Below are 25,142 nucleotides of genomic sequence, written 5' to 3' on the forward strand. Positions count from 1 at the left end.
TTTTTCTTCCTAAAAGAATCAAAACAAACTGCAAGCAGCTGGCAAATTGTTAGCTACCAGGATAGTTTGCATTTTTACAAAATTGTCTTAAATGTTATTTTAAAGGGTCATACAAAATATTGCTAATTCACTTGATGCTGACATACGGATGAGTGACATCTCTTTAAAGAAATTTTAAGTTTCTATTGTGCTGTGTAGTAAATGCATTAATTCATTAAGCATTAGTAAGTTCTTTAAACAGTTTGATTTTTTTTAAAGGGATCTTTGGGAAAAATTTGTGTGAAGGTCAATCATAACTCAATACTAATAAAAGGTGAATGGACTTGGTTTTTTGTGAATTTATAGAGCTGCTGCTCTTAGAGTAGCATGGCATTTGCCCAGACGTTTAACTGAGTTTGATACAATCATATCTAAATGTAACCTATGGACTGTAATTGGTCATGTGACAAAGAAAAAACTATCAGTAAACACCTTGGCCAGGATGTAACAGTGTCTCAAATTGTTGCACTGCAGCCAGGTCTGTTTTCTGATGTGTACCACACAGTCTTTTTTTTTATTTTTTTAATTTTTTTTTTTTTTTTTTTATTATAAGCACACGAAAATATTATATTTTTCCTTTAGGGTTGTCCTGTGAAATCAAGTCCTAAAAGATTCATAAATATATATGAAGCCTATTAAGTATTAAAAATATTAGTTGTTAGCGATTTTCTATTTTTTTCTTTTAGTTTTATATAAAAGACACTTTTAAATTAAAAACTTTACACAATAGAATGTTTTTCTTGATATTTTTTTTTTATTTCAATAATAGAGTTATTATGAATTTTAAGAATAAATTTAAATTCAGAACATACCACTTAATGTTAACATGCCTGGGAAGTTATTAGATTTTCCTTGCTTAAATATTTAATTTTGTGAAACTTCCTGAGAGTTAATTGTATATCTGACATTGGATCATTCTCTTTCAAAAATTAGGAGTTTTCTTGTCCTATATTTTAGTGTTGGTAAAACAAGTTTAATTCCCATTAGCAATTTTAATGAATAGAAGAAAAAAATGAAAGCTTCAGATGTTAAATAATAGTTTTTACTTTTCTTCCTCTTTATTTGCAATTTTTATTCTGAAATGTGGTTGAATATTATAAACAATGCCAAAATGAAGCTCCCTGTCTTTAAGAGAATTGCAAATAAATGCACAGATAGGTCACTTTTCGAGCACTTACTATTCTTGTTACCTTTATAAAAACTACCAGTAAGAATCTTTGGATTTTTTTGTCTTGTTGGTATCTGTCAGCTATTCAGTGGAGTGAATCCATTTTTTCACTGAAGTCGTCAAGTATCTATCAGATGGGGGCAACTTTTTTTCCCCTGCCAATCTGGACAGCTTTAAAGTGACAACCTGACAGATATAAATATGATTATTTAGGGAAAGCCTAAGGCAGATTATTTTCCTGCAGCTACTTAAAAGTAAAAAGCATAGCAATCAGCTGAGGTTAAAAATGCCATTCATAATGCCAGATTTGGAAGAAAATAATAACTTCTTGTCATTGGAAGAAAGCTTTTCCTCCATAAGAAAGAAAAGTATTGCAACTCAGAAAAAACTCAGAGAATCCAAAACATTGACCAATGGCAGTGTATGATGTAAGGCAGTAACTGGAAACTGCAAAGAATGTTCATTGCAGTACCTAGTGGGTGTTCAAATCCTGACCATGGGTTTTTAGGTTTGTTTCTCTTTTATTTCTATATTAAGAAATGCAATACTTCTGAAATTAATCAATCATGTCAGCAAAAATTTTATAAGAAGGTATTTAAGTGAATGTTTCAGATTTCAAGCACAGGCTGCAGGACTGGGAATGTTTTGAAGTAAGAACAAATGAAGGGTTGAGAGCTTTTATATTTTTTTTTTTTTTATTATTCTAGTTACTGTTAACAGCCTACATGACCCCACTGCATTTGCAATCCTCAGTCTCTCTTCTCTAGCTGCAGAGGAAAGGGGTTTCCTGGTGACCAGGCACGTTGCAGTCCTCCCTTACTTGCCAACCTTCTTCAGTTGCACAAGGAACTGAAATAATGAGACAAACTTCAAATGCCATGTGATGGAAGCAGATGAGCAAGTCTGCTGGCAAACCTTGTTAACACTTAATTCAAATTGGAAATGTGACTGACCTGTGTCCTTTATACTCAGAATGAGTATAAAGCTTGCCCAGTTAGATTAATCCAGAGAAATTTCACTAAGAATGAGCAAAGCATTACCAAAAAGAGGGTTTAAAACCTTGAAAATGTATGCAGAAATTAAGTAAAATTTCAAAAAATCTCATTTTTCTTATATCAAAATGTAATAGAATAACTAATAGCTGATGAACTATATGAGAGTGTGGCCTTGGATATATTATGTATAAAACAAAATGTTAACAGGTTGATCTGTGAAGTTGCTGCCAATGTATTGATTTTATCTTATAGTATTACATTTTAAAACTTATGTTCTAATATTTTCTTTTGTTCCTCCTACATGTTTCCATGTCACTGTGCTATTGTAGACTCCCCTCCATTTTTCCCCAACTACTGTTTTGTGCTGCTAACCTTTCAGCTTTTTATCATGTTCTTCCATATGTTAAATACCTTGGTCTCTGTTCTGTCCTCTGAAAAGAGAGGTCTTGTTTTCTGTCTGAACCTAGACAAAATTCTGACTAATTCTTCATACCTTTACTCTTGTAAGATGAATATCCAGACTCACCAAATGAATAACCCCACACTGGGGAAAAGGTTGAGAAATGATATATTTAAGTTTCACATGCTGTTAATTTAATTTTGACAAGTTTTTTGAAGTTTCGTCATCCTTTTGTTCAACATGTATTTGTCTTCCTTCATGGAGATACATCATTAGGTTATTAGATCACTGGTTTATATTATGCAAGATAGTTTGAAAAGATTGCCAACTAAATATTTTTAAGAGTCAGTTAAGCAATTATAAACCTTTTTTTGCATCACATACCAGTCAGTATGAAATACTTGAAGTTTTTCTGTCCTCCAAGATGTAACTTAAAATAACATTAAATCTTAACTAAATATAAATAGTTGATGATTACCTAGGATTCCATATTTTCCTTTTCTCACTATTTACTGTTGCTTTGTGCTCACATGGTCATTCTTCTCTTCTGATCTTGCTTGTGATGACATTTATGTTCCCCAGAAGATCTTATGTGTTTTTAAGGAGACATTTTAGTAGCTCTTTAATGAAAGCCTCAAAAACATTGTTTCTGTTTCACTGCATAGTAGTTCTGAGAAAGAATTTTTTTTTTTTTTTTTTTTTTTTTTTTTTTTTTTAATGGCAGAACTCTTTGCTGTCCTTTCCCATCAATTTTCTGAGAGGCATGGAAAATACTGACAGCATGGCAGGAGCTTTCTGTTTTTCTGTAAAATGATAACTACCTTTGTTCCAGGAAACAGCAAGAACATTACTCTGAATCTTGCTTTTAAGGGTCCTAGGAGCTCTAACCTTCCTTCTGTTTGTTACGATGTAGATAACAAATGTGAAAATGGAAATGCAAGCTCACATAACACTTTGTGTAGTCTTGAGTGTCAACTAAGTGTCTTTGCATCTGAACCAAGTTTTATTTTGTAAACTCTGAGATAAACTTGCTTTTGGAATTTCCAAAACCACTGCAAATTCAATCATAGAATATCATGTGGTGCAAAAAGAAGGGAAAGCATAAAAATATTAGTAGGAAATCAGTGGAATATCAGTATTTTTAAACTGAACAACAGAAATAGTCAATTGGGATACTTAGAGCACTTCTTCACTTGTAATTTTTTTTTTTTTGCCTTCCAGAGATCTTGCTAATTTATTAATGAATAATTGAAAATAATTTTAAGAACTTAAAGCTATTAGACCAGAGAAAAGCATTTTATTATTATTGTTCATTTGAAATGGTAATTAAAGTCATCAGAACAAAAGAATTTGCTTCAGCTTGCTACTTAAGCTGCTTTCCTGCATTAATCATTATAATAAAAATAATGTAAATTCCAATACATTGTTTTGTAGATCAGGTATATTCCATTAACCTGGATTGAAAATGACACTGAAAATTGAGCTTAGTTTGGGGTTTTTGAGGGTTACATAAAATAAGTCTTGTACAATTTAAAAAAGAAAACTTACTTGGACAAGTAAGTTTTCTGCAAAACATTTCAAAGCAAGTATCTATCATCAAAATACTTATTAAGTTACTATGCAAGTCCAAAGGGAGGGATTCATCTTTCCCGAGTTAAATTTGACAATCTACCTCTTTACTTGATGAAGTTGATTAACACCTAATTTGGACACCTGCTTTGGACCACCAGCATTCAATGTGTTTATTTTTATGTATTGATTACAAAAATAAACTTGCCTTGACCAATATCTGATTAGAGCTAGGTCTTGATCCCAACCCAAAATTTATGTGTATGAAATGTCTGATTCTTCTAACGTTCTGGAAAAGCTGTTTCACTCAAAGGTTTATGTGGGGTTTTAAATTGCAGACTAGGGGATTATTGAAGGTTAACTAAAGAAATACACATCTTGTATGTAAATTCTGATTGGTACTTTTGAAGGTCTTTTGCATATTTGCTATTGTTAGCTAACTAGATGTCAAGGAAATGTAGCTCTACAGTTAAGCAAAGTACTATTTCTTTATTACAAGACTGAGAGGTGTGTTGAATTATCCAATATTAAATACAGTGCAATGCCTTCACTGCACATAACACAGCACTCGAATCTAGTTTGCAGTATGTTTTTGAAGTGAAATTCAGTTCAGCAACTGTCTGGTCCCAAAACATTTAATATCAAATTTCAGTAGAGATAGGAAAGAAATCAGAAAAAATACTGGACAAAGCCCTTTGATAAATTATGTTGTCCTGAAAAGGTGTCTTGAATTTTTTCTGGTTTCCATCCTTATTTCTATATAGTTTTGCATATTTAGAAATTGTCTATACTAGCCAGGGTTTTTTTTTTGTTTTGTTTTGTTTTTTTTTTTTTTTGTTTTTTTCTCACATAAAAAAGTAGTGCTGAACTCCAATATGAAATCTTTCTTGTTTTCTGTCAGACAACACTGGCAAACTCACAGAAGACCCTGGATCAGGTGTTTTCAGGACTATCATGAGTCTGTCTTTGCTTGAGTGATAATCAAAAAGTATTTTTATTGACTCTTTTTATCGGTACATTTTTATGGGTACTTATGTGCATGTTGGGCTAAGAAGGGCAACAAGGACAGAAATATTCTGTAGTATAGTTTTCTATTAGGTTTTTTAAAAATGTAGCCTCAACTTAGAATATGTCCAGATGCCCGTATTTACAGTGACTAGCAACATAAATTTTATGAAGTGACATGTTTTTCACTGAGAATATTAGTTTGTTGGAAATTTAGTCTGTAAGTGCATTGTCCTTTATTCCATTCATGGTTGATCTAACACTAGCCAATTCAAGGCAGTTTTGTTAAAGGTTGCTATTTTTCAATGTCATCTTAGCCCAAGTGTGCTCTATTTGATTTGAGCATGTATAACAAAAATTGCAGAATATATTGACTAGATTTAGAAGTCAGGTTCCTGTTCCTAACTCTATGTTCAGTGCAAGCTGGAGGTGGAAACAAGATGAAGTTAACAGGAAAAATACAGCTCCCAGTGGAGCCCTAGCTGAGTGTTTTCTGTTCATTTATGTAAACTCAGACCACACATCAGACTGTGGCCTATATTAGTTTATCCTGTGTATATTGTCAGCACTGTTACCTGCATCTGATACTGTGACAGACAAAAGCTTTTCTAATCACAGTTTGTGGCCTGAATCCAATCTGTGGGAACTGCAAGTATGAAAGTTCCTTTTTAGAGGTTTATGTCAAAAATAAAAATTGCAATGGCTATTTAACAGCAAAATATATGCATTTTTCTTAGAATAAATATTTGCAAGAATTTCATATTTTGCAAGCATTAGCCTAAATACATAAATAGTAATGTAGTATGCCATGCAATAGCTATATATGTAATTAAATGAGTATAAAATCAAGACCATGTATAGAGGGCATTCAGAAATCTATGATACTTTTATATTTTAATCTGCATAAAAGGTATATCTACTAATAGATTATTTTACCACTACCTAAATGTTCTGATTCTAAATGATTGCGGCTATAAAGTCAACAGACAGACTAGGAAAAAAGAATTTGTAAATGTTCATATCTGAGACAGATAATAGCTTATAGTTTGTATAGCAAACATTTTTATACAAGAAATGAAAGGAAAAAGATGGGCGGCTTTAAATCATTGTAGGTTATTTCTAAAGCATTACTCTGAGATGAACAGTGGCTGTTTTCATATTAGCTTCTGGTGGTTTGGGGTTTTTTCTTTTGTTTTTTTGTTGGTTTTATTTTTTTGTTTGTTTGTTTGTTTGTTTGTTTGTTTGTTTTTTAATTTGGATCATTGCTGTGCTCTAAAACGAATTCATGCAATGTGTGCACAAGGCTTTGGTTAACATCAATGTGACCTCTTGGCATCACAAGTTTTCCTTTCAGATGAAGCTGAATTGGGAAATGCACTGCAGGAGTGCAGTGCATGTACTTAAACATATAGTGCTCGACCTGCATGTGGGACCAATTTAGGACTAGTCATGTCCTTAACCTCTGAAGTGTGTGTGTGTGTTGTGCAATAATTGCCCAACTCCTAAGTTCTGGTTTTTGTGTTTTGTGGTACTTGCTAGGATGGTGTGAAAAGGAAAAAAAAAAAAACCAGTTTTTTTTTGGTTTTTTGTTGCTTTTCTTAGGACAGGATCTCTTCTTCCAGATTTTGACTTTTTCCTGTGGAGCATAGTTTTCATGGGATATTCAGTTCAGGAGCTCAGAACTTCATTAAAGCAACAAAAATTAATGTTGAAAAAACTTACTGAAGTATGAATATATTTGTTTTGGCAGAAGACATTAAATCTAGCAAAACTTGATTTATTTCTTTTCCAGGAAAGAACAGTAACAATAAGAAGACAGACTGTAGGAGGATTTGGATTAAGTATAAAGGTAAAATGATTTTTTAGGTCTATTTATTTAATATCACATAAGACATGTGTTCGTATGTAATCAGTGTTACTGTTAATGAGTGCAGACTATTTTAGAGGACAAGTGACGAGACAGGAAACATATTCTTGTACATTAGATACTGTTACAGCAGGCAACCACAGAATTATGCTGCCCTATGGAATGGAAAGCAATCATTCCCTGAAAATTCAAGCTGACCAAGTCTGTAATAAGGTTTGATATAAGAGTTGAGAAATGTTTTCAACTGTATAGACTGTACTGGTGTTCAGCTTCTCTCTAATTTAAATAGTTGAATGAATTCTGAATTACAGTGGCAGGCACATGGAACAGCCAATAAGTTCATCATGAATTCTGCTACAAAGAATATCACATTAATCCACTGCAATTCATTAGTGGGGCAGAAAGTGTTATTGCATGCTTGTATTGTTTTTCTATGGATCAAGCCCATTTGAAATTTGCCACGTTACCATGTGGAGGATTTAAGAATGCATACAAGTGTAGGTGATCCTTTTTAGGAGGAAGGATTAATAATTTTTGACATTGTAATCTATGGTTTTGAAAACCTTACCTTAGCTTTGAATCTCAATGTAGACAACACAAGATTAATTTTATCTTCTAAACACAGCAGTTCTGAGTCCCAAGATAGCAATGGAAAAAATTGAAGTGTACTTCACATGAATGCAAAGAGGTCTAAATTATGCATATAAAGTAAAAGTATAGATTTTCCTATGAACATCTGCTAGTACTGACCTTATAAATTACTCATAAGAAGGATTAATGTGAATTTGTATTGTCATTGATAAGAATAAGATGGAATAAAAATATTAATTTTTAAAAATGTCTTAGTGTGCTTGCTGTTATCTCATTGACTCATGAAGACCTCTGTTTAAGGAAAACTAATTGCTATTTTGTCACCAAAGTTTCTCATCAGTTTGGTCAACAACACTCAAGTTTTTTTTTCCTTCAGTATCATTATAGGTTACTTTACACTGAATAATGAAGTAATGAATGTCAGTGTAAAATCAAGTATTTGGCAAAATGAGGTTTTATTTAGATGCTGCTAAAAAATAACTGGTTACAGTAAAGACTTAAGAAGACTGGAGAGAAAATTTCAAGAGTCAATAAACTTTATTTTTATATATACTTTACAATGAGCTGTCATTTAGAATTAACGTTACTGACAGGATCACATTTTTAAAGTATTATATACATTGCATAAAATAAAATACTATTTAGAAATATAAATTAAGTAGTGAATGTTCAATGGTCTTTCTTAAGTTAGTAGAGTTCAGTTATTCTTAACTTTTTTAGAGTAAGATTTATTTTCTGGGATTATTTTATATCAAAATACAAAAATAGATATACAAATACATAGGTATACAAAAAATAGATATACAAATACAGATATTTTGATCAAAATTAACCAAAATATTGGAAAGGTGAAGCTACATAAAGTCAGGTGTGAATACACAATTTTTAATTTTTTTAAATAACTAGCAATCAGTTGATGAAATCCATCTAATGTCATTAGAGAGCACAGTTCTCTTTAAGAAAAGGAAACCTAATCTAGATTGGATGACCTAGGTTAGATAATGAAAATGGCAAGTTGAATTCTGTGGTCCAGGATGTGTTTCAAGTAGTTTGATTTATTACTTTTAAATCAATTATTTAGAAAAAACAAATCAGTGAATGTGGGACCTTTTTGCTAGGTCCCTTTATTAGTATTTCTATGTTCTCAAAAGGTGGACAAGCAGTTGGACAGCCAACACAATATAAGAAAAATAGTATAATCTATTATTATGATTTTAAACTAGTGTAAGAAACAACTAAGAACGGGAACTTACTGTAATTTTTCTTTTTTAGTTTAGTAGGGAAACTTTATGAAAGTCACTGAAATTGACTTTTTATTTGTGTCATGACCTGACATGTCAGTTCCAAATACTCAGAAAAGTGTCAGTTTTCTGTTTAAAATGTGTCGTTCAATCATGGTTTGCATCTTACAGATGAATACAAGTTTGCTGTTATGTTTTTCTTTGGTAAGGTTACTGAACATTTTATTAAAAAACTTTTATCTGTTATTAATTTTAAATAGAAATGTAGTTGTTTTTAAATTGTGCCAGAAAGTAGAGGTCTACAAATCACCCTGAAGGAGTGGGAAGGGCTGAGGTCTCTCCTTGTGTCAGTAACTTCCATAGCCCTTGAACTACAGCAGGATCTGTCGTCTTACTACTCCCAGACTAATTAAAGATAAGGGTTGTTTGAGGAGTTGCTTTCTGGCTGTTGTGTATGTCAGAAGATGCTGTTCATCTGAGGGGTTAATTACAGCAGAACAGTGATTAATGACACTCACTTTAGAATACTTCCTTATGAATTTGCCTAGTTTTGGCAGTCAGGTCTGGGGCCTTATCACGTCTTCTTTTTCTTCTGCTAACTTAAAACATCCATCTGTGTCAGAAATCTCACATGAAAAAGTAATCTTTCAATTTTCTCTTGAATAAATTTTGAAGATGTCTTATCCCACTGCAAGTTTTTTGAACCCTTGGAATTATTCTTTTTATGAAGAGCAGCGGAAAAATTATTAATAATTCCAAAATTAATTGAGTTATTTTTATTTGCTTTCTATGAGGGAAACTCTTCTCTTATAACCTCTGTATTTCAACTATATTTGTAAAAATCAGAGATTCAGCCAACTGTTTACAAAAACCCCTGATTGTAAAGTTGACTTTTGTCCAAGATCGAAACTTCAAACCTTAAAAAAAAAGTAGATTATAATCCACTCTTTTAGGGTTTGAAAACCTGGTGTTTGGCTGCACATCTTAGAACAAGTCAGTCATGAAACTGTGAATGTATTTTGAATTTGAAGCGGACCTGCTCTGGTTTGCACTCATCTGAAGGAATGATTTTCTCTTTTCTGAGCCCTCCTGTTAAATGTTTTTGTGTGAGGGAATAGCCATGGACATAGATGTAGAACTTGGGAAATGTAGTGTTTCAGTCATTTATCACATCTCTGACAAGCTTGAGATGCAGAGCCTTTCAAGAGATGCTGCTCAGTGTATAATTTCTGAAAAAACATCCTGTTTGTCAATAATTGGAGTGTAGTGTTCCTGAAGACATAGGCAACAAAATTGATAGTTCATTAAACAAATTGAGGTTTTTGGTCACAGCCTGACTTCTGGCTACACTGCCATTATCCTGCCTCTGTTTTGATCTTTCTTTTAAAATGATGGACAGCATTGCAGGTCTTCTGGAATTGGAATTGAACTTTCCAATTTAACTCAGTCAAAAAATTCAGTGTCCATAGACCTTAAAGCTATTTTTGCTAGTGGAAATGCTTCCTTTTAGTATGAAGTCATAGTCCCCTACATTGTCTATCTCTGATAATGGTTAAGTCCAACAACTGATCTGATTTTTTTATAAACTTTACCTTAGGAAATGAAACAATTTCTTTGTTATACTTAAAACCAAACACTCCCATCCTTCATTAATAAAAGTTACTGCTTTCAATTGCCCTATTTTTCATATGTCAAAAACTTCTGAAAAAAGACCTTGCACATAAAAACTGGGATAAGAAAAAAATTTTAGTAGAGTATCATGTGACACTTTGAAAGGAGGTGTGGGTGACCTCTCACCAGCAGTGGCCAACATCCAGGACAGTGATGTTCAAACAGCTACCAGTGATTAGAGCTTCCTCTGCCTCTTCAAGCAGGACCATCTCCACAGGTGGGCATCTGCTGTTATTCCAGGCTTATCCCTGCTTAAGGAAAACTGACAAAGAAAACTTGCTTGACAAAGATCATTGTTAGAGTCTGGTAGAGGTCTGAGCCATTAACTCTTCAACATCACTATGTGATGTATTTCTGTCCATCCCCTGGTCTGAAGTTATACCTACATGTCTATACTAGAGGAAGAGAAAATTCAAAGCAGTTGGAAAAGTTGCCTCTGTAAAATCAGGTTTTAGACATGTATACACTTTTTCCTCTGCAGGACAAAGAATCAGGTATGGAGAATGCAGGATGAAAAGCTGCAGTGTCAACTTGAAGTAGTATTCAACAAGATGTTGGCAGAATATGTACAGTTTGCTACAAATTGCTGACAGTGACTGGGTATAGATAGCTGTTCACCTATTTGCCAGTTTTTGATTTTTTCTGTTTCTTAGAACAGCAGGCACTACATCCTTTCACTAATTAAAGAGAAGCCTTTATGCTGGTCAGACTTGGATGCAATGAGAGGGGATAATTCTCTTCAGTAGGGTGCTACTGAGAGTTTCCTCAGATCTGTAGTGTAAATGGATTTAGGTAGATTCATTGCAATGACAGAGGAATAATCATGTTGTGTGCATTGAAGGCTGACTTAGTAATAAAAGTAATTTCCCACTTTAATGGAGCCTCAGGTCTAAGGAGACAGGGAAGCTGTTTTAAACCTTACACTTCTCTGCTGGACTTTAAATATCCTGGATAGTGCAACATGTGTGTAACCTTGGAAGCTTAGGAAGAAAGTGACCCAATTATTTTTTTTGTTAATTTGAAAAAGTTTGAAGAAATTAAATTTGCAATGTGACTAGAAAATTTGGAGAGTATAGGTTAAAAACTTATAAATGTAGTGAACTTGAACTCATATTCTGCAGTGAAGACAACTTTTACTGTTGCTCTTCTTCTGGTGAAAGCTACTGAAATAAATTCAACAAGATATAATGCTACAATTTAATTAGTCTGAATACATCTCTCAGCCTACCTGAAAGGATGGTAGCCTCTGGTTTTGTGGAGTCAAAACTCAGTCTGTGCTAGAAATACTGATATGTTCCATGCTTGTCAACACCCATGCAATGCCAGTAGAACTTTACCTGTAGACATATAATTGTTGTAATATTACTGAGATCCTTATTAACTCAGTGTTTTTAGGGTAATTTGCATTGATAGCCACAAGAAAAAGGGACATTTATCTGATTTAACGTTCTGTGGTTTCGCAGGAAATTAATCTTTATTCCATGACAGAAATAGGTGTTGTGTGTAGGAGTTTGTTCAGTTTCAAACACTTTGATTTTGAAGAAGGGATGTGTGCTGTTACTTAGGAATTGAAACACCATGTCAGTCCTTTCCACAGCTTGACCCTGAGTGCCTGGACCTAAAAAAGCCAATTTCCAGAGTAAAATCTATCTGCTGAAGAGTAAGCAAACCCTTATCCAGGATTCCTAGGCAAAACAGCGGTGTGGCAGACTTGTTTCTGGTGACCTGAATTTGTACAGACTGCATTTGAGTGTATGCTTTGATGCTCTTGGCAGAGGAAAAAGTGTTTGTGTCGCTGTATATTTGCCTTTACCTTCCTTTGAATTTCCTTTTCATTTGAGATTTATTTTTAATACTTTGTTCCTAAGCACCATAAATTTTTTCCAGTCCCAAAAGAATAAATTGAATGAAGCAAAATCACTAAATTGTTGTTGAACTCTTAAAACTATCACCTGGTTTTCCTTTATTTCTCCCAGTTTATTGAACACCTACTGTTCTATTTCTTAATGTTTCTTTTTCTGTTCCTTGTTACTTATGCCACTGCTTTCCTCACTCTTTGTGCTTGTGTGACAGACAGAAACAAATAAAGGCTGCTTTTGAGATGAAAAGCCCAAACCTTCTTTCTTGTGCTTTTGTTTACCTCCTTCTTGCTAGTGTGAAAACTAAGTGTTCCCAGTGTGGTTGCCATTGTAGCTGGATGTCCATTCTGCTTCTGCAGGACACATTTCATACATTAGGCTCTCCAGAATTCACAAAAACTGATGTCCTTTTTCTTCAAGTCTGGTAGAGTTCTGAATTCACTTCCTGAGCTAATGATAGCAACGGAGAATTTCTTTATGTGAGACAATAGAAATTAATTACAATGGAATTTTCATTAAGAAAAAGAGGAAGTGCAGAACTCGAGTTATTTGCTCAGTCTCTCTAAAACCTACATTTAGAGAAAAGGTAAAAGATAACTTTAAGTAAAAAGATTTTTAGTGACTGACAAAGATTTATTCTGTTATTTATTCTGTTTTCAGGGTGGAGCAGAACATAATATTCCAGTGGTCATTTCTAAGATTTCCAAAGAACAAAGAGGTGGGTATCAGGTATCAGCTTATTACACTGTACTTTAATGTTCCCTTCAAAGAAAAATGTAATAAATCTTGAGATTCTTCAGTGAGGGTTAAATAAATGCTGTTGTTAAACCCTTTCTCTCTAATGTCTTTATGATCTCTCTCCCTCAGGAATTTTTCTGGAGAAACACAGAATTTATATTTGGAATAGTTTTTAATGTCTTCAATTTTTTTTTAAAGATTACTGTAAAACATTATTTTTAAGATGAGAAATAGGAAGGTATTGATAGAATGAAAACGTTTAAGAAATTTAACAAAAGACAATTATTTAGTGGCTTTGAATTCCTGGTAATTATTTTCTGGAAGTTGTAGCAGATGAAATGTTTGGCTCCTAAATAATGGTAACAGCAGGAGAATGCATGACTTTTTAACCTGGTTACTCAGGGATTATTGAGACAGGGTACTGCATAAAGTCTTGACCATACTTATTGTTAATAATAACAGAGCTGGTGCTGAATTTCTGTATTGTTTTAAACTGTCAATGTTTTGAAATTATTGGAATGATGCATGGATAATTAACAGCTCAAGATTTGCACAATTATGAGGGAGGAAGGTTTTGAACCAGTATTAATATGGTGTACTTAATATCTTTGTTATGTTTGCATGTATTTGTGTGAGGCCAAAAATGCAAACTTGGAAACATTTCCCTCCATCTCAAATACAACAATTCTAGAACTCAGCTTCTCAACTAAAACGTACCAGCATAAAAAAAATGGCTTATATTCACTCACTCAGATAAAGAAGAGATATGGAGGAATCAGCACACTGAGAGCCAAAAGCCATCCCCAAAAGAAAGGCAGATGTGGAAGTTGGACTTAGGGAAAATAAGGAGTAGCATGGAAAGAGACCCTAAGGAAGGCAATAGGGTTAACTTTAAGAAGTTATACTTGTGACTGAGTCCTTTTCAGTATGCATGTAACTAACATACAAAAATGTGGCATATTTTAGTAGCTACAAAAATGCCATTAAGTACTATAGGGAAAAATTAGAAAGATATACTTAATTGAGCACCCTGAAGTGCAATTTTTTTTTTTTTTTTTCCTGAGCTAGTTTTGTGGGACATCTCTTTTGTAGGAAACTGCTGTAGAGATGTAGAAAGCTTGTGTTCCTGGGCTAAAGAACTTTGATACAGAAAATGCTGTTTGACCCAAAGCCTATGCCTCAAAATAAATCAGAATGTCTGTCCTGCAATAATTTAACTATCCATTGTTAAATATAGCTAATAGGACCATTCCTTCAAATACAGACTTGAATATAATAATGTATGTCAATACTGACTCCAGTTTTGCAGCTCATAAAAATAAGTAAAGTTTTTGGATGAAGTCCAATACTAACATTTTCCAGATAGTATTTCTGTGATGATATGGAATACTCTAGGTAATGATCACATGTAATCTGTTAATATCCCTTAGTTCTCATGTTGGGGGTTATTAACACCTTTATGGACACTTAAATAATCTTTACTATATTTCTGGTATGCTTATAAGAAGTATTTGAATGAGATAGCTCTGAAATGGAACACAGTGTTTAAAAATTGGATGTGTAAAATCAGATTTTGTAAATGTCTTTGTGGTGCAGCTTTGTTTTAAAAATCACAATCATTTTGGCTAGTGATTTTTTACAATATATTTATTTTCTAGCTCTTCAGCATATCTAACTGTTATCCAAAATTAATAGTCCCTGTTATTTATCAGAGTTTATCACAGATGCAGGGTCCTTTAAGATAAAGGGTCCTTTAAAATAAAGGGTCCTTTATCTTTGGCAAAACTTAAAAATTAAATTTGTTGTTCATGAGTAACTCTGGAGTTTTCATGTTGCTTTTTTCTCTTTGTAAGAAATTATCTATCACAGGCAAATATGACCTAGTCCTGCAGTCATTTTCTATTCAGGAAAATATGCCACATCTTACCAGAATGGTATGAAAGATATTAGTGACTGATGGATGAAGTTTCACAGTTGTGTGCTTGGGCTGAGTAGCCTCTTTTATTGTAACATGGATACACCTTTATTTTGGGTTTAAAAAAGAAAATACAAGTAATTTATTTGGAGGTTTTATGTTGGGGTTTTTATCATGTTTTTGCTTGGAATTTTAAAAGATTATGCAAAAACATTAAATTAAATAGGAATTCATGTACACAGAATGTTGATGTTTTGTACAAATTGAGTGAAAAATCTGCTTTCTGTTTTCAGCGGAACTTTCAGGTTTGCTCTTTATAGGAGATGCAATTCTACAGGTGAGTAAAACTGCAAATTATTTTTTCTGTATTTTTCTAGAAAAGTGAAATGAAATCTATGCTTATGAAATGTAGAGTAAGTCTTCTCTTTATCTTTTTAATAACAGATTAATGGAATTAATGTGAGGAAATGCAGGCATGAAGAAGTGGTGAGCTTTTCTGTTTTTCAGTCTACTTTTTGTCTTCTGTAGTTGCTGAAATGAAATTGTATGCTGGTAGCAATGCAGTTGTATCAGCTATTTTGTTATTCCTAAACAAATATGACTGTTCCATCTAACATGACAAGCAACAAAGTGCAATCTTTTCTTCCTAAATCTCTGTAATTGCTCTTCTCACATAGGCTTTTCTATATTAAAGGTGATTGTTTTATTATGAAGATTTGAGCTGTACATATTTCAGCATTTATTCTTCTGGCTAATAGCTGTCAAATTTCAGCAGTGCTACACCTTTCTGGCTGTGTGGGGTCATTTTAATTTCAACAGCTGTAATTCACACTGTGTTGGAGATTTGTTGTTTTGTTAGTTTTAATCCTATTTTAAAAAGAGACAAAAGTGTTCATCTGTCGCTTATCCACTGGCTGTTCCTTCTGAGGCTGCTCTTCTCCTTTGGTTAAGATCCTATCATTTTGGGTGCAAAATAAAATTTTATTAAGGAGATTTCTTTTAGAGAGGAAATTTTTGAGAGTTCTGTAGTAGACTGGCTCCACTGGTGAATAAGCTTGCTAAATGCATCATGTACTTTCATCATGTTTGACTTTTTGACTCTTCTTAAGTACTTTCAGAAGCAGAAAACCCTTTATTTCAGAAAACAATGCCAGACAGTAGATTAGTAAGGAAATTACCTTTAATTCATGTTTATCTCCATAGCTTTTGTACCTGTATTTTAAAATAATGTAGTACTGATATATTTGAAAGCTTATTTTTTTGACTGCCAAATCAAGGATGCTCTTTGTGTTTCATCCATCATTCTGCTATATGGCAGATCATCTAATATGTGCTGTTCAGGTAGAGAAATCAGGAGTTAATAAAAATGAAGTTCAGATGAGCAAGTTTAGGGCAGGCTGAAAGATTAGATCACTGCTCTATTCTTCAGGGTGCTTTTGCACACTTGTTTCCTTTTGGAAAATCTGTGCTGCAAATCCTGCTTCATTCTTCAGAGCCTTCATCATACCCCTTCTGTGTATACTGGCTAATAGTCAAATTTATATTGTTTTTAAGTTTTGTCTGTACAACAGTGATCAGATTGTAAATATTTTATAAGTTTACTGCAGTTTATTTGTTTAATATGCCTTAATATGGCAAATCTCTCAGTGGGATTTAAATGTTGGAATTACAAAGCGTGAGAAAGATATTAGTAAAACTGTAGCCTTGTGCACTTGAATGTTTCTTGAAAACTTGAAAAAGTAAGGACATCAGGATTTTATTTTCTGTTTTCTGAGACATTCTCTAAACCCTCAAAATGATACATAAATCTCGTGTTTATGATAAGGTTATGATTGAGTACTTATGATAAGGTTGAAACCCATTCATGGGAAGAAAAGAGATTTTGGAAAAGCTGAAAGAGGGGATAGACATAGAGTAGCAAGGGTTATCATGTTAAATTTTGATTTATACCTTGTTTATCTGACATAATCTGCATCTTAAACTCCTTGTAGATAATTCTCTAGGAATTAAAAATGGTATCTTACCAGTTTTGAATGTTCATTTGTATGTTTGCAAATGGTTTAGTAATTTAAGGAGCAAATCAATTTTAAATTAAATCCTTATTTTAATCAAGAATATTCTTTAATATTTAATAGCAAATGTTGACTAATATTTAAATAGGATCAAATATCCATATGACATTTTATAGACTAAAATATGCATAAGAGTTATAAATATATAATATAAATTTAAAAGCCAAAATGAATGAACTCTGATAATACATTTTTTTTCAGAAACATTCATTGCTATATGCTACATGTTTATGGAGTAAATTTGTTGTAAAGCTGCTATAGTGGTAATATATATGGTTCTGCATTCTGTGGTGGCCTTTGGGTTTAGGATTAGCCCTCAGGAAAGAGTAAGTACATCAACTGGTATGCAGCAGGAGTCACAGGTGGGGTTTTGTCTGCAGCATGTCCTTTGCAGCTTGAGTTGTTCTAGGACTTCTGTCCTGTGGGGTCTTTATCAAATACAGGATCTGTAGCTCTAATCTCAAGGAAATATAGATAAAATAGGAGTGTGTGGAGACTAGTTGCTTGCAGCAGGGAGTTGAACAGGAGTTGAAACTTAATTTTCAAACCTTATTGCATCTAGGCACTTTTGCAATGGCTCTGCAGGACACCTGAACTCAGAGATTTGTTTTGTCCTGATTTTTTCTGTACCCAATTAAGGCTTAGTGGGTACAATGTTCTGTAAGTATATTTTAGTGTTTGGATTGTTTTACTGTCTTAGAAAATATTCATTGTGGACCAGTGTGTGGTTTTTTTCAGTGGGTAATGCTGAAGATGCCTGTAGAAAATTCAGACTCGTATCTACAGTGTGGCTCTGATGAGCATTCATTCTTTTCCTACACAAAAAAGACACTGTTGCTTGTGGAAACTTTCTAAGCACACGTCATATCTTCAAAGCTCTGCAGTGAAAAAAATCTATGGCATAATCACTGAAGCCTGTTGTATGAAACTGATGATTAGTCAACCCTAGTATTTCATTTTGCTCTACTGATAACCATGCTATGTAAATAAAATTATTTCAGTTTCAAAATTAGGTAGTTTAATCAAACTCATGGCATCTTTCATAGCAGGGAGAATCTTTCCTGAATGTACAGTGATCTTAGTTAACATGGGCACTCTGTCATCTTCGTTGTCTTTCATTACTTTTGATACATGTGAGAGATAGAAAGATAGATGGACTAATAGATTCTCATCAGACTAGATAGGTAGGTTTAGACAATTATTAGTGTACCTTACTTGAAGCCTTTACATAATTCCTTTCTGATTCTTTTTTTAGCTTTAGGTGAATCATTAATCTTGAGCTTAGTTTGTTGCTTGTAGAAGGTGAAAATATTGTTCTTAACACCAAAGCACATGATGACTTTCTAGACTGACTGTCAGCTTATTGTTTCTCTTGGGTTGTAAAGAACCACAACTGAGTACAACATAACATTGCATCAGTCCTGGTGCTCTCATGTGGTAAGGTAAAGACATACTGTCTCTGGTGAAGTGTCAGTGCAGGAGGAGGCTGCAGAAAAAACAAAAAATAAAAACAAGCAACAGAAAAACCCTAACAATTACTTTATAAAATCTCTCTCAGCATCTCAAACTGTGAGCTTCAGCCCAAAAAGTGCAATATGAATTTGTGTGTAGAAGAAGAGTCCATTGTATCTGTTTAAATAAGTTACTTTTTGCTCTTTTTACTCAGTATGTTTTAATTATTCCTTTTTCAGTAGATTCTCCTTTAAATTTGCAACAAGAATTTAGAAAGGCTGAAATTAGGAATATTCACAGACAGACCTATGAGTTTCAGCTTTTGTCTAATTAATAAGGTACAACAATGCATAACTTGTCAATTCACACACCTAGTGGATGTGGTTATCCACTGTAATAGATATGAATATTGTTAAGGCTGGAAAGTAATGTGTTTATAGCTTTTATCTCAATTTGTTGTCCAAACATAAAGACAGACAAGCACCAACATAATACTGTTGTATGGACATTTTTGTGGTTCTGGGTCTAGCCACTACATCACTAAAAATGGACAAGATTTTGGGAGAGAGGCCCTTGAGCCACTTCTGAGGGGCTAAGAGTAGAAGAGTATGTCAGTTCAGTTGGATACTACAAAAAACTGTGTTGGATTTACTATTCGAGGTTTTAGTGCACCAAATTGTCAGAGCCAAGGTAGAATTCCAGCTAAATGAAGGGTGATAAGTTTAAGATTGTTTCTGTTCGTAATGTTGGGAATAAGACATCTCAGGTAGTATCAGATCTCTTTGGATCTTAGCATCTGGTTTTTCTCTTAGGAAACAGAAGAAATTAAATTACTATGGATATGAAGTAATTTCTTATTTTTTCTATTTGAGGAAAATTCAGGAAATGTTTGAAATGAAAAATGGTGGCCTGCTTGTGTCAGTTAATGTGGCATTTGGGCATTTCTTGAAAAGTAACAGGAAAAGTTCCTGTCGTGGCAAGTAGCTATAAAGATGGAATAGATGTTCAGGCTTTGGTGGATTTTATGTAAAGCTGGCCTTTCTCTTTAAAACTACAGTCTCATTCAAACTGATTTTTAAAACTCATTATGAAGAGTTTTGGCAATGTTTTTCATAAGTTTTTAAGCAGAGGAATGAGCATATTGTATTTTTAAGACAGGACTGGAAATCAAATTATCTGAGATCTCACTTCATCTTAACTTTGAAGATGTGTCTTTTGGTAAATTATGTTTTTATCTTATCTTTGTTTCCGTAACTATGAAACAGAGACCTAGACAATTATCAGATTTATCTCTCTGAGTTCTATGAAGTACTTCTGAATCTGTTATAGAAAAGTATCTCTGCACTAATATTTGGCTATTTCATGAAGTGATAACAGCAACCTGCAAACACAGATTAGCACTTTCTCATGTTGCAGAGATCCTGTACTTTATAACTCCTGGCACAGCCATTTAATCCTTTCTCCTCTAGACAGAATGGTGACCTTAAATGTGGAAGTTGCACAGTCACTGCTTCTAAGACTGTAATCAATCTGCAGTTTTTAACTTCTGAATTTAAAAGGGAAGTGTGAACTTTAAGGAAATCCAATGCAATCCACTTTTGCTCTTTCCATACAGATGCTGTTTTCTATCTAAGAGTTGAGTAGTAGTAGCAGTAATAATAATAGTAATAATAGGAGTAGTAAACCGATGACACCTTAGCTACTCTGGCATAATTAATGAAGATACCTGTTATTGAATATCCAAATACTCATGAAATTTGAGATAATAATAATGTGTCAAGTATTTCAGCACTGATTTAAAATAAGTGTCCATCAAGTGGAAAAGAACCTAGCAGCTTTAAATAGTCTACCATTTTTAGCTGTTTAGAAATTCCTAGAATCTGGATATATCCTGGAGCAGTATTCGTAATATGTGTTCATCTGCTTTTCTAATCTTATTTTATCTGTATTTTTAGTGCTTAAATAATTTTTTTAATTGTGCCAAATTCAGTAAAACTTGATTTTATTCAAGTACTATGATGTTAGACTTTTAAAATATGTTAATATGTTGCTAGTCTTCCTAATTTATATTTTCATTTCTTTTTCTCAAGATACCTGTAGATCTATTAGTCATTTTATTAAGATTTCATCTTTTAAAACCACTCATCATTACTGCTGAGTTTTAATAGAAGGGAGTAGAACATGCCGTCATGACTAATACCAAGCCTACATGATTAATATTGTTATTTCCTTATTACATAGCTACAGTCCTCAAAGCAAAAATCCATTAGGGTTTAGTGGGATAGAGGGAAAGATTGAATCACCAGTTACGGCACAACATCCTTCAAATAACTGCCCTTGGTTCCTCCTTTGTCATACAGGTCTATTAATTCTGAAAGCCTGAGCTGCAAAAAAAAGAAGTAATTGAGGAGTGGATTTAAAGTGTGTACCATCAAATATGCTTTGATTGTGACCCTATTTACATTGATATTTTTACTGTAAGGGCTCAAGTTTCTCTGTTTCCTAGCAAATAGAAATATTTCCATGTTTATTTGTATCTGTGTGCACTTTACCCTCCAAAAGACTTTTTGAAATATTTCATTCTCCACAGTATCTCCCAGTTATGGAACTACACCTCAATTAGACTTCAGGGACCTAGTGTTTTCCTTTCTGGGCATAGCCTCCAAAAGGCAGAAGTAAACAGATACAAAACACTCCAACTTAATGTAGGAAAAATGAAAACTCCTATGGGCCTGGAAATTATCTTCTCTGGTCACTATTAAGAAGATTTCATTCAATCATAAGTACTATAAAATATTGTCCAACTGCCATCAGTTGTATTTTCTTTAAACAGGTAACAACCATGTGATATAGACTGAAAGCAAATGTTCACCTCTAAAAAGCAACTTCTATCTTTCTAATGGCTTGATGTGGAGCAGTGGGAACAATAGAGCAGGTGTACTCATTTAGCTAGCCAAGAGGAATCAAAAGAAGGAGGCATGCTCAAAGAAGTGCAAATGTGCACATACATAGTCTTCTGACAACTTTTCAGCAGTTAAAATATCTGATTTAACTCTTCAGAAATGTAATTGTTCTGGCTATAGTAAAATCAAATGGCTGCCAGAAAAAAAACTTTTAATCCAGGGGTTATCTAACACCTGTACATATTTTAGGTCTTTTTTTCTCTACATTGGGTCTTTGTCTTTTGACAGTTTGTTCGGTGGAGGAGGAAGAGGAAAGGAGAATGGACTCTATGTAATTTTTCAGTAGTATCCAGTGTTGGCCTGTTCCAGCCAGATACATGGAGGTTTCCAGATGGCCCACCCCATACTTCTCAGCCACTAGTATGGTACAGTATGGTACTGGTGTTTTGGTATCTGTTTCTCAGCACTGGGCCTATTTCTGGATTTTTATTCTTTTTTCTTGTGCCCTTATAGTACTGATGCTTTTATACAAGTGCAGTTTGGTGCTACCTGTTTCTTGTTAGCTGTATTGGAAGACTCTGGCAAGTAAAACAGCTTGCAGTAGTAAGAGTTTCACAGGTCACAGGAAGAACTTCTGTGCAGTTTTGGTTACTGAGGGAAGAAGCTCTTCAGTAAAAATTACAACAGTTACACCTTCTCCAGATTTTTGTGCAGAGAACTGCAAGAGTTACCTCCCTGTGCTGTTAATACTTTTCTGAGCAAATTGGGAAATGGTCACTCCTCAGGCTGAATTGGCATTATCAGGATAATGACATATATCTTAAATGTGATCTAGAAAATGTTCGTAGCTCTATTCCGCTTCACTTGCCCTTGCCAAGCCAGTAATGATTGAGAGCATTTAAAAGATTTTAATTGTGCTGACCTGTTAAAAGGAATGTTCAGGGGACTATTCTACATAAAAAAACCCCTCTCATATTTAAGCATTGGCTTGCAGCAGGAAGTAATGAGGATGTTTCTAGATTTTCTGTATTGCCTACCTTTCTTATAATATTCTGAGCATGATGCACTTACGTAGTAATGGATAGACAGGCATTTTCATGAAATCTCCACCATTTTTCAGATATCTTGAGGTTATTTTGACATTTTTTGTTCAGTCATGTTTACATGGCAAATCAGATATGAAATGTATCCAAAATCCCCTGTTCACTTCAGGTCGTGTGATTTCTGAATCTGTGATTGCAGAGAAATATTGGTGAGGCTAAAGTTTACCATAATAAATGCTAAAAGATAAAATATTTTGTGAAAATACCCATTGCCAGGAAAGGTTACAAGTTTTCACAGACTATATGAAGCATCTTTCCATCAGTCAATAAGTGGGGTTTTAGGGTAAATTGAATCACCTGCACAACAATGGCAACAACAAATCTGTGAAACAAAGTTGTTTTTTCCCCCAATTAAACAATTGGGAGCTTTGTAAATTGAAAACATTAAAGAATTTAAAGTTTTAATTTTACTTTTACAACTTCAGCTTTTAGAATTCCAGGATCTTTATATCTCAATAGGAAAGTGCTATCTAAATGGGGGAATGTTTTGTTGAGTCAAAGCATCTGTATATAATGTTCATTAGATATCATGGAGTTGTGTAGCATCAGCAGTGTTTTTCCTATTTTCTGAATTTTTATCAAAAATGAGAACACAGAGAAAATTGTAAAGTTAGAATTACTATTATTTGACAGGCTTGGACTTTCTAAAAGCAAGGCATGTAGTTTGTAATATTCTGGCATAATAACCTAGCAGCAGTGTAATAGAATTATACAAATAATTATGGGGGTTTTTTTTATTGTTGAAGTTGCAAATATTGTTTCAGAAAACACTTTCACTGTATACACACATTCACTCAGTCTACAAATTACTGTTTTTATAAGATTTTATAGTCTCAAATGGTAATTAACTGCTGGCAATAATAGATTTCTGTGATGTTATTGCTTAGTTAAGAAAATAAGAGAAGGTAAAATAAGGATTGCAATCGCATAAGTAGCCTAATCAGCTTTGATTCATATATCAGATTTATGCTTATATTTCAAAGTTACAAAGACCTCATGCTATAAACTGATTAAAACTGTAATTCAGCACTTTTTTGTCATTGTGCTGAAATGCAAAATATCTTTTTTATTTCTTTGGAATTATATACTAATCTTTTTTTATTCCAAAATATCTATAAATATTCTCCAGTTAATTAAAATATAGCATGAGTATCTTCAAATCCATTTTTGCCAAGACTGTTAAAATTTATACACTGATGAAAATGATCTTAAAAATGTTAAGGCAATATGATTTCTGAAATTTTCAAATTATAATTATATTGGATCTCAGTTCAGCAGAATATATATGTATTTGCCTAAAATTATGAATCGACTTATTTTAGTAAGTTGGCGACTTTCCTTTTTACAAATATTTTTGAAGAACTAGGTAATTTTCTCAACTTCAACCAGAAACAGGACAATTAAGCTAGAGAAGAAAAACTGCCACTGCATTAAATGGCATAAAAGTCTGTTACAGAATCACAGAATTCTTATGTGTTTTCTCAGCTGAGAACTTTTCCCATTGGGCACTTTCCCTGAAGTACTAAAATATCTTTCTCAGAGATTAGATTCTGGGTAGTCAAGAAGCTTAGCAGAATTAACTGCTTATATTGATCTAAAACACTACTTCAAATACAGATTTGTCAAAAAAAATTTTTTTTATTATATTGAAGTTGATAACATTTAAAACTGAACAAATAGGAATGGGTTCATACAGTAATATTTATTCAAATATAGAATTAGAATTTGATTTCAAGCTCTTTAGGACCACTTTTTATTCATTTTTCATGAGCATTTATATTCTGGTGCTTGATTAGTGTGACTATTCATGAAAACTAAGTGTTAAGGTCATATTTGCCAGCAGCAAATTTTATATAGAATATGTAAATGTGAAATTTGCTACTAGCTGTGTGTTTGACCCCAGCCTTGCAATGGGATTAGTGTGAGCAAACTCTTGTTCTGGGAATGATCTTTCCTTTTTCCCCTAGATCTGGAGCTCTGCATAGTCAGGCAAAATGTTCAAGCCATGCAACACTTGTGTTGTTTTCTGTAATCTGAGACACATTTCTGTTCATAAAATGTCTCAGCATTTTGAAGTACAGTCTTAAATTTTATGTCAACTGAGTTTTTTTTACTCTTCAAGCATTAGGAATAGGAACAATAGCTGCCATGTTACACAGTCTGGTAATTTGTATGTGTTTTGAATACTACTAATGAGCCTTTCAAAAACTGCAAACATAAATTGTACTTGTTTAGTAGCTGTCTTAGAAATTTCGTATAGAATTCAACCAGGAGAGCACTTTTTTCTGGTAAATTTGAATTGTAAGAACAATTTTAATAAAGGAGCAGCAGATTCATATGTATTTAATAGGTTATTAGGCAGCTTCATTGTTTTGTTATTAATCAGGGTTAAAAAAACTCAAACCAGTAAAGCCCATTACTATAATAATAAAAAAAAGTGCATTATGATCAACTATGAAATGAAAGAACTCCAAATTCTTTAAATGAATAATTTTATTTGAATTATTTCTTCCTGTTGAGGAGATCACATTATCTGAAAATTTTGGAGACCATA

General features: G+C 33.3%; 1 protein-coding gene across 4 annotated transcripts in view; it reads left to right on the forward strand.

Moving 5' to 3' along the window:
• SNTG1 (syntrophin gamma 1) overlaps window positions 1–25,142 on the forward strand; it is a 314,522-nt gene that overhangs the window by 174,074 nt on the left and 115,306 nt on the right. For 3 of the 4 annotated variants that reach the window (XR_013773870.1, XM_079302829.1, XM_079302828.1), the window contains exons 4-8: window positions 6,969–7,025; window positions 13,066–13,123; window positions 15,352–15,395; window positions 15,503–15,544; window positions 21,774–21,920. Coding sequence is in view for 3 of the 4 variants with exons in the window: in XM_079302829.1 (XP_079158955.1) it covers window positions 6,969–7,025; window positions 13,066–13,123; window positions 15,352–15,395; window positions 15,503–15,544; window positions 21,774–21,920 (348 nt within the window). In the remaining variant the exon portion in view is untranslated. The remainder of the gene's footprint in view (window positions 1–6,968; window positions 7,026–13,065; window positions 13,124–15,351; window positions 15,396–15,502; window positions 15,545–21,773; window positions 21,921–25,142) is intronic. The other variant, XM_079302830.1, reaches the window with a different exon arrangement.

The sequence above is a fragment of the Erithacus rubecula genome (genome assembly GCF_903797595.1).
Source record: "Erithacus rubecula genome assembly, chromosome: 3".
In the NCBI taxonomy this organism is placed as follows: Eukaryota; Metazoa; Chordata; class Aves; order Passeriformes; family Muscicapidae; genus Erithacus; species Erithacus rubecula.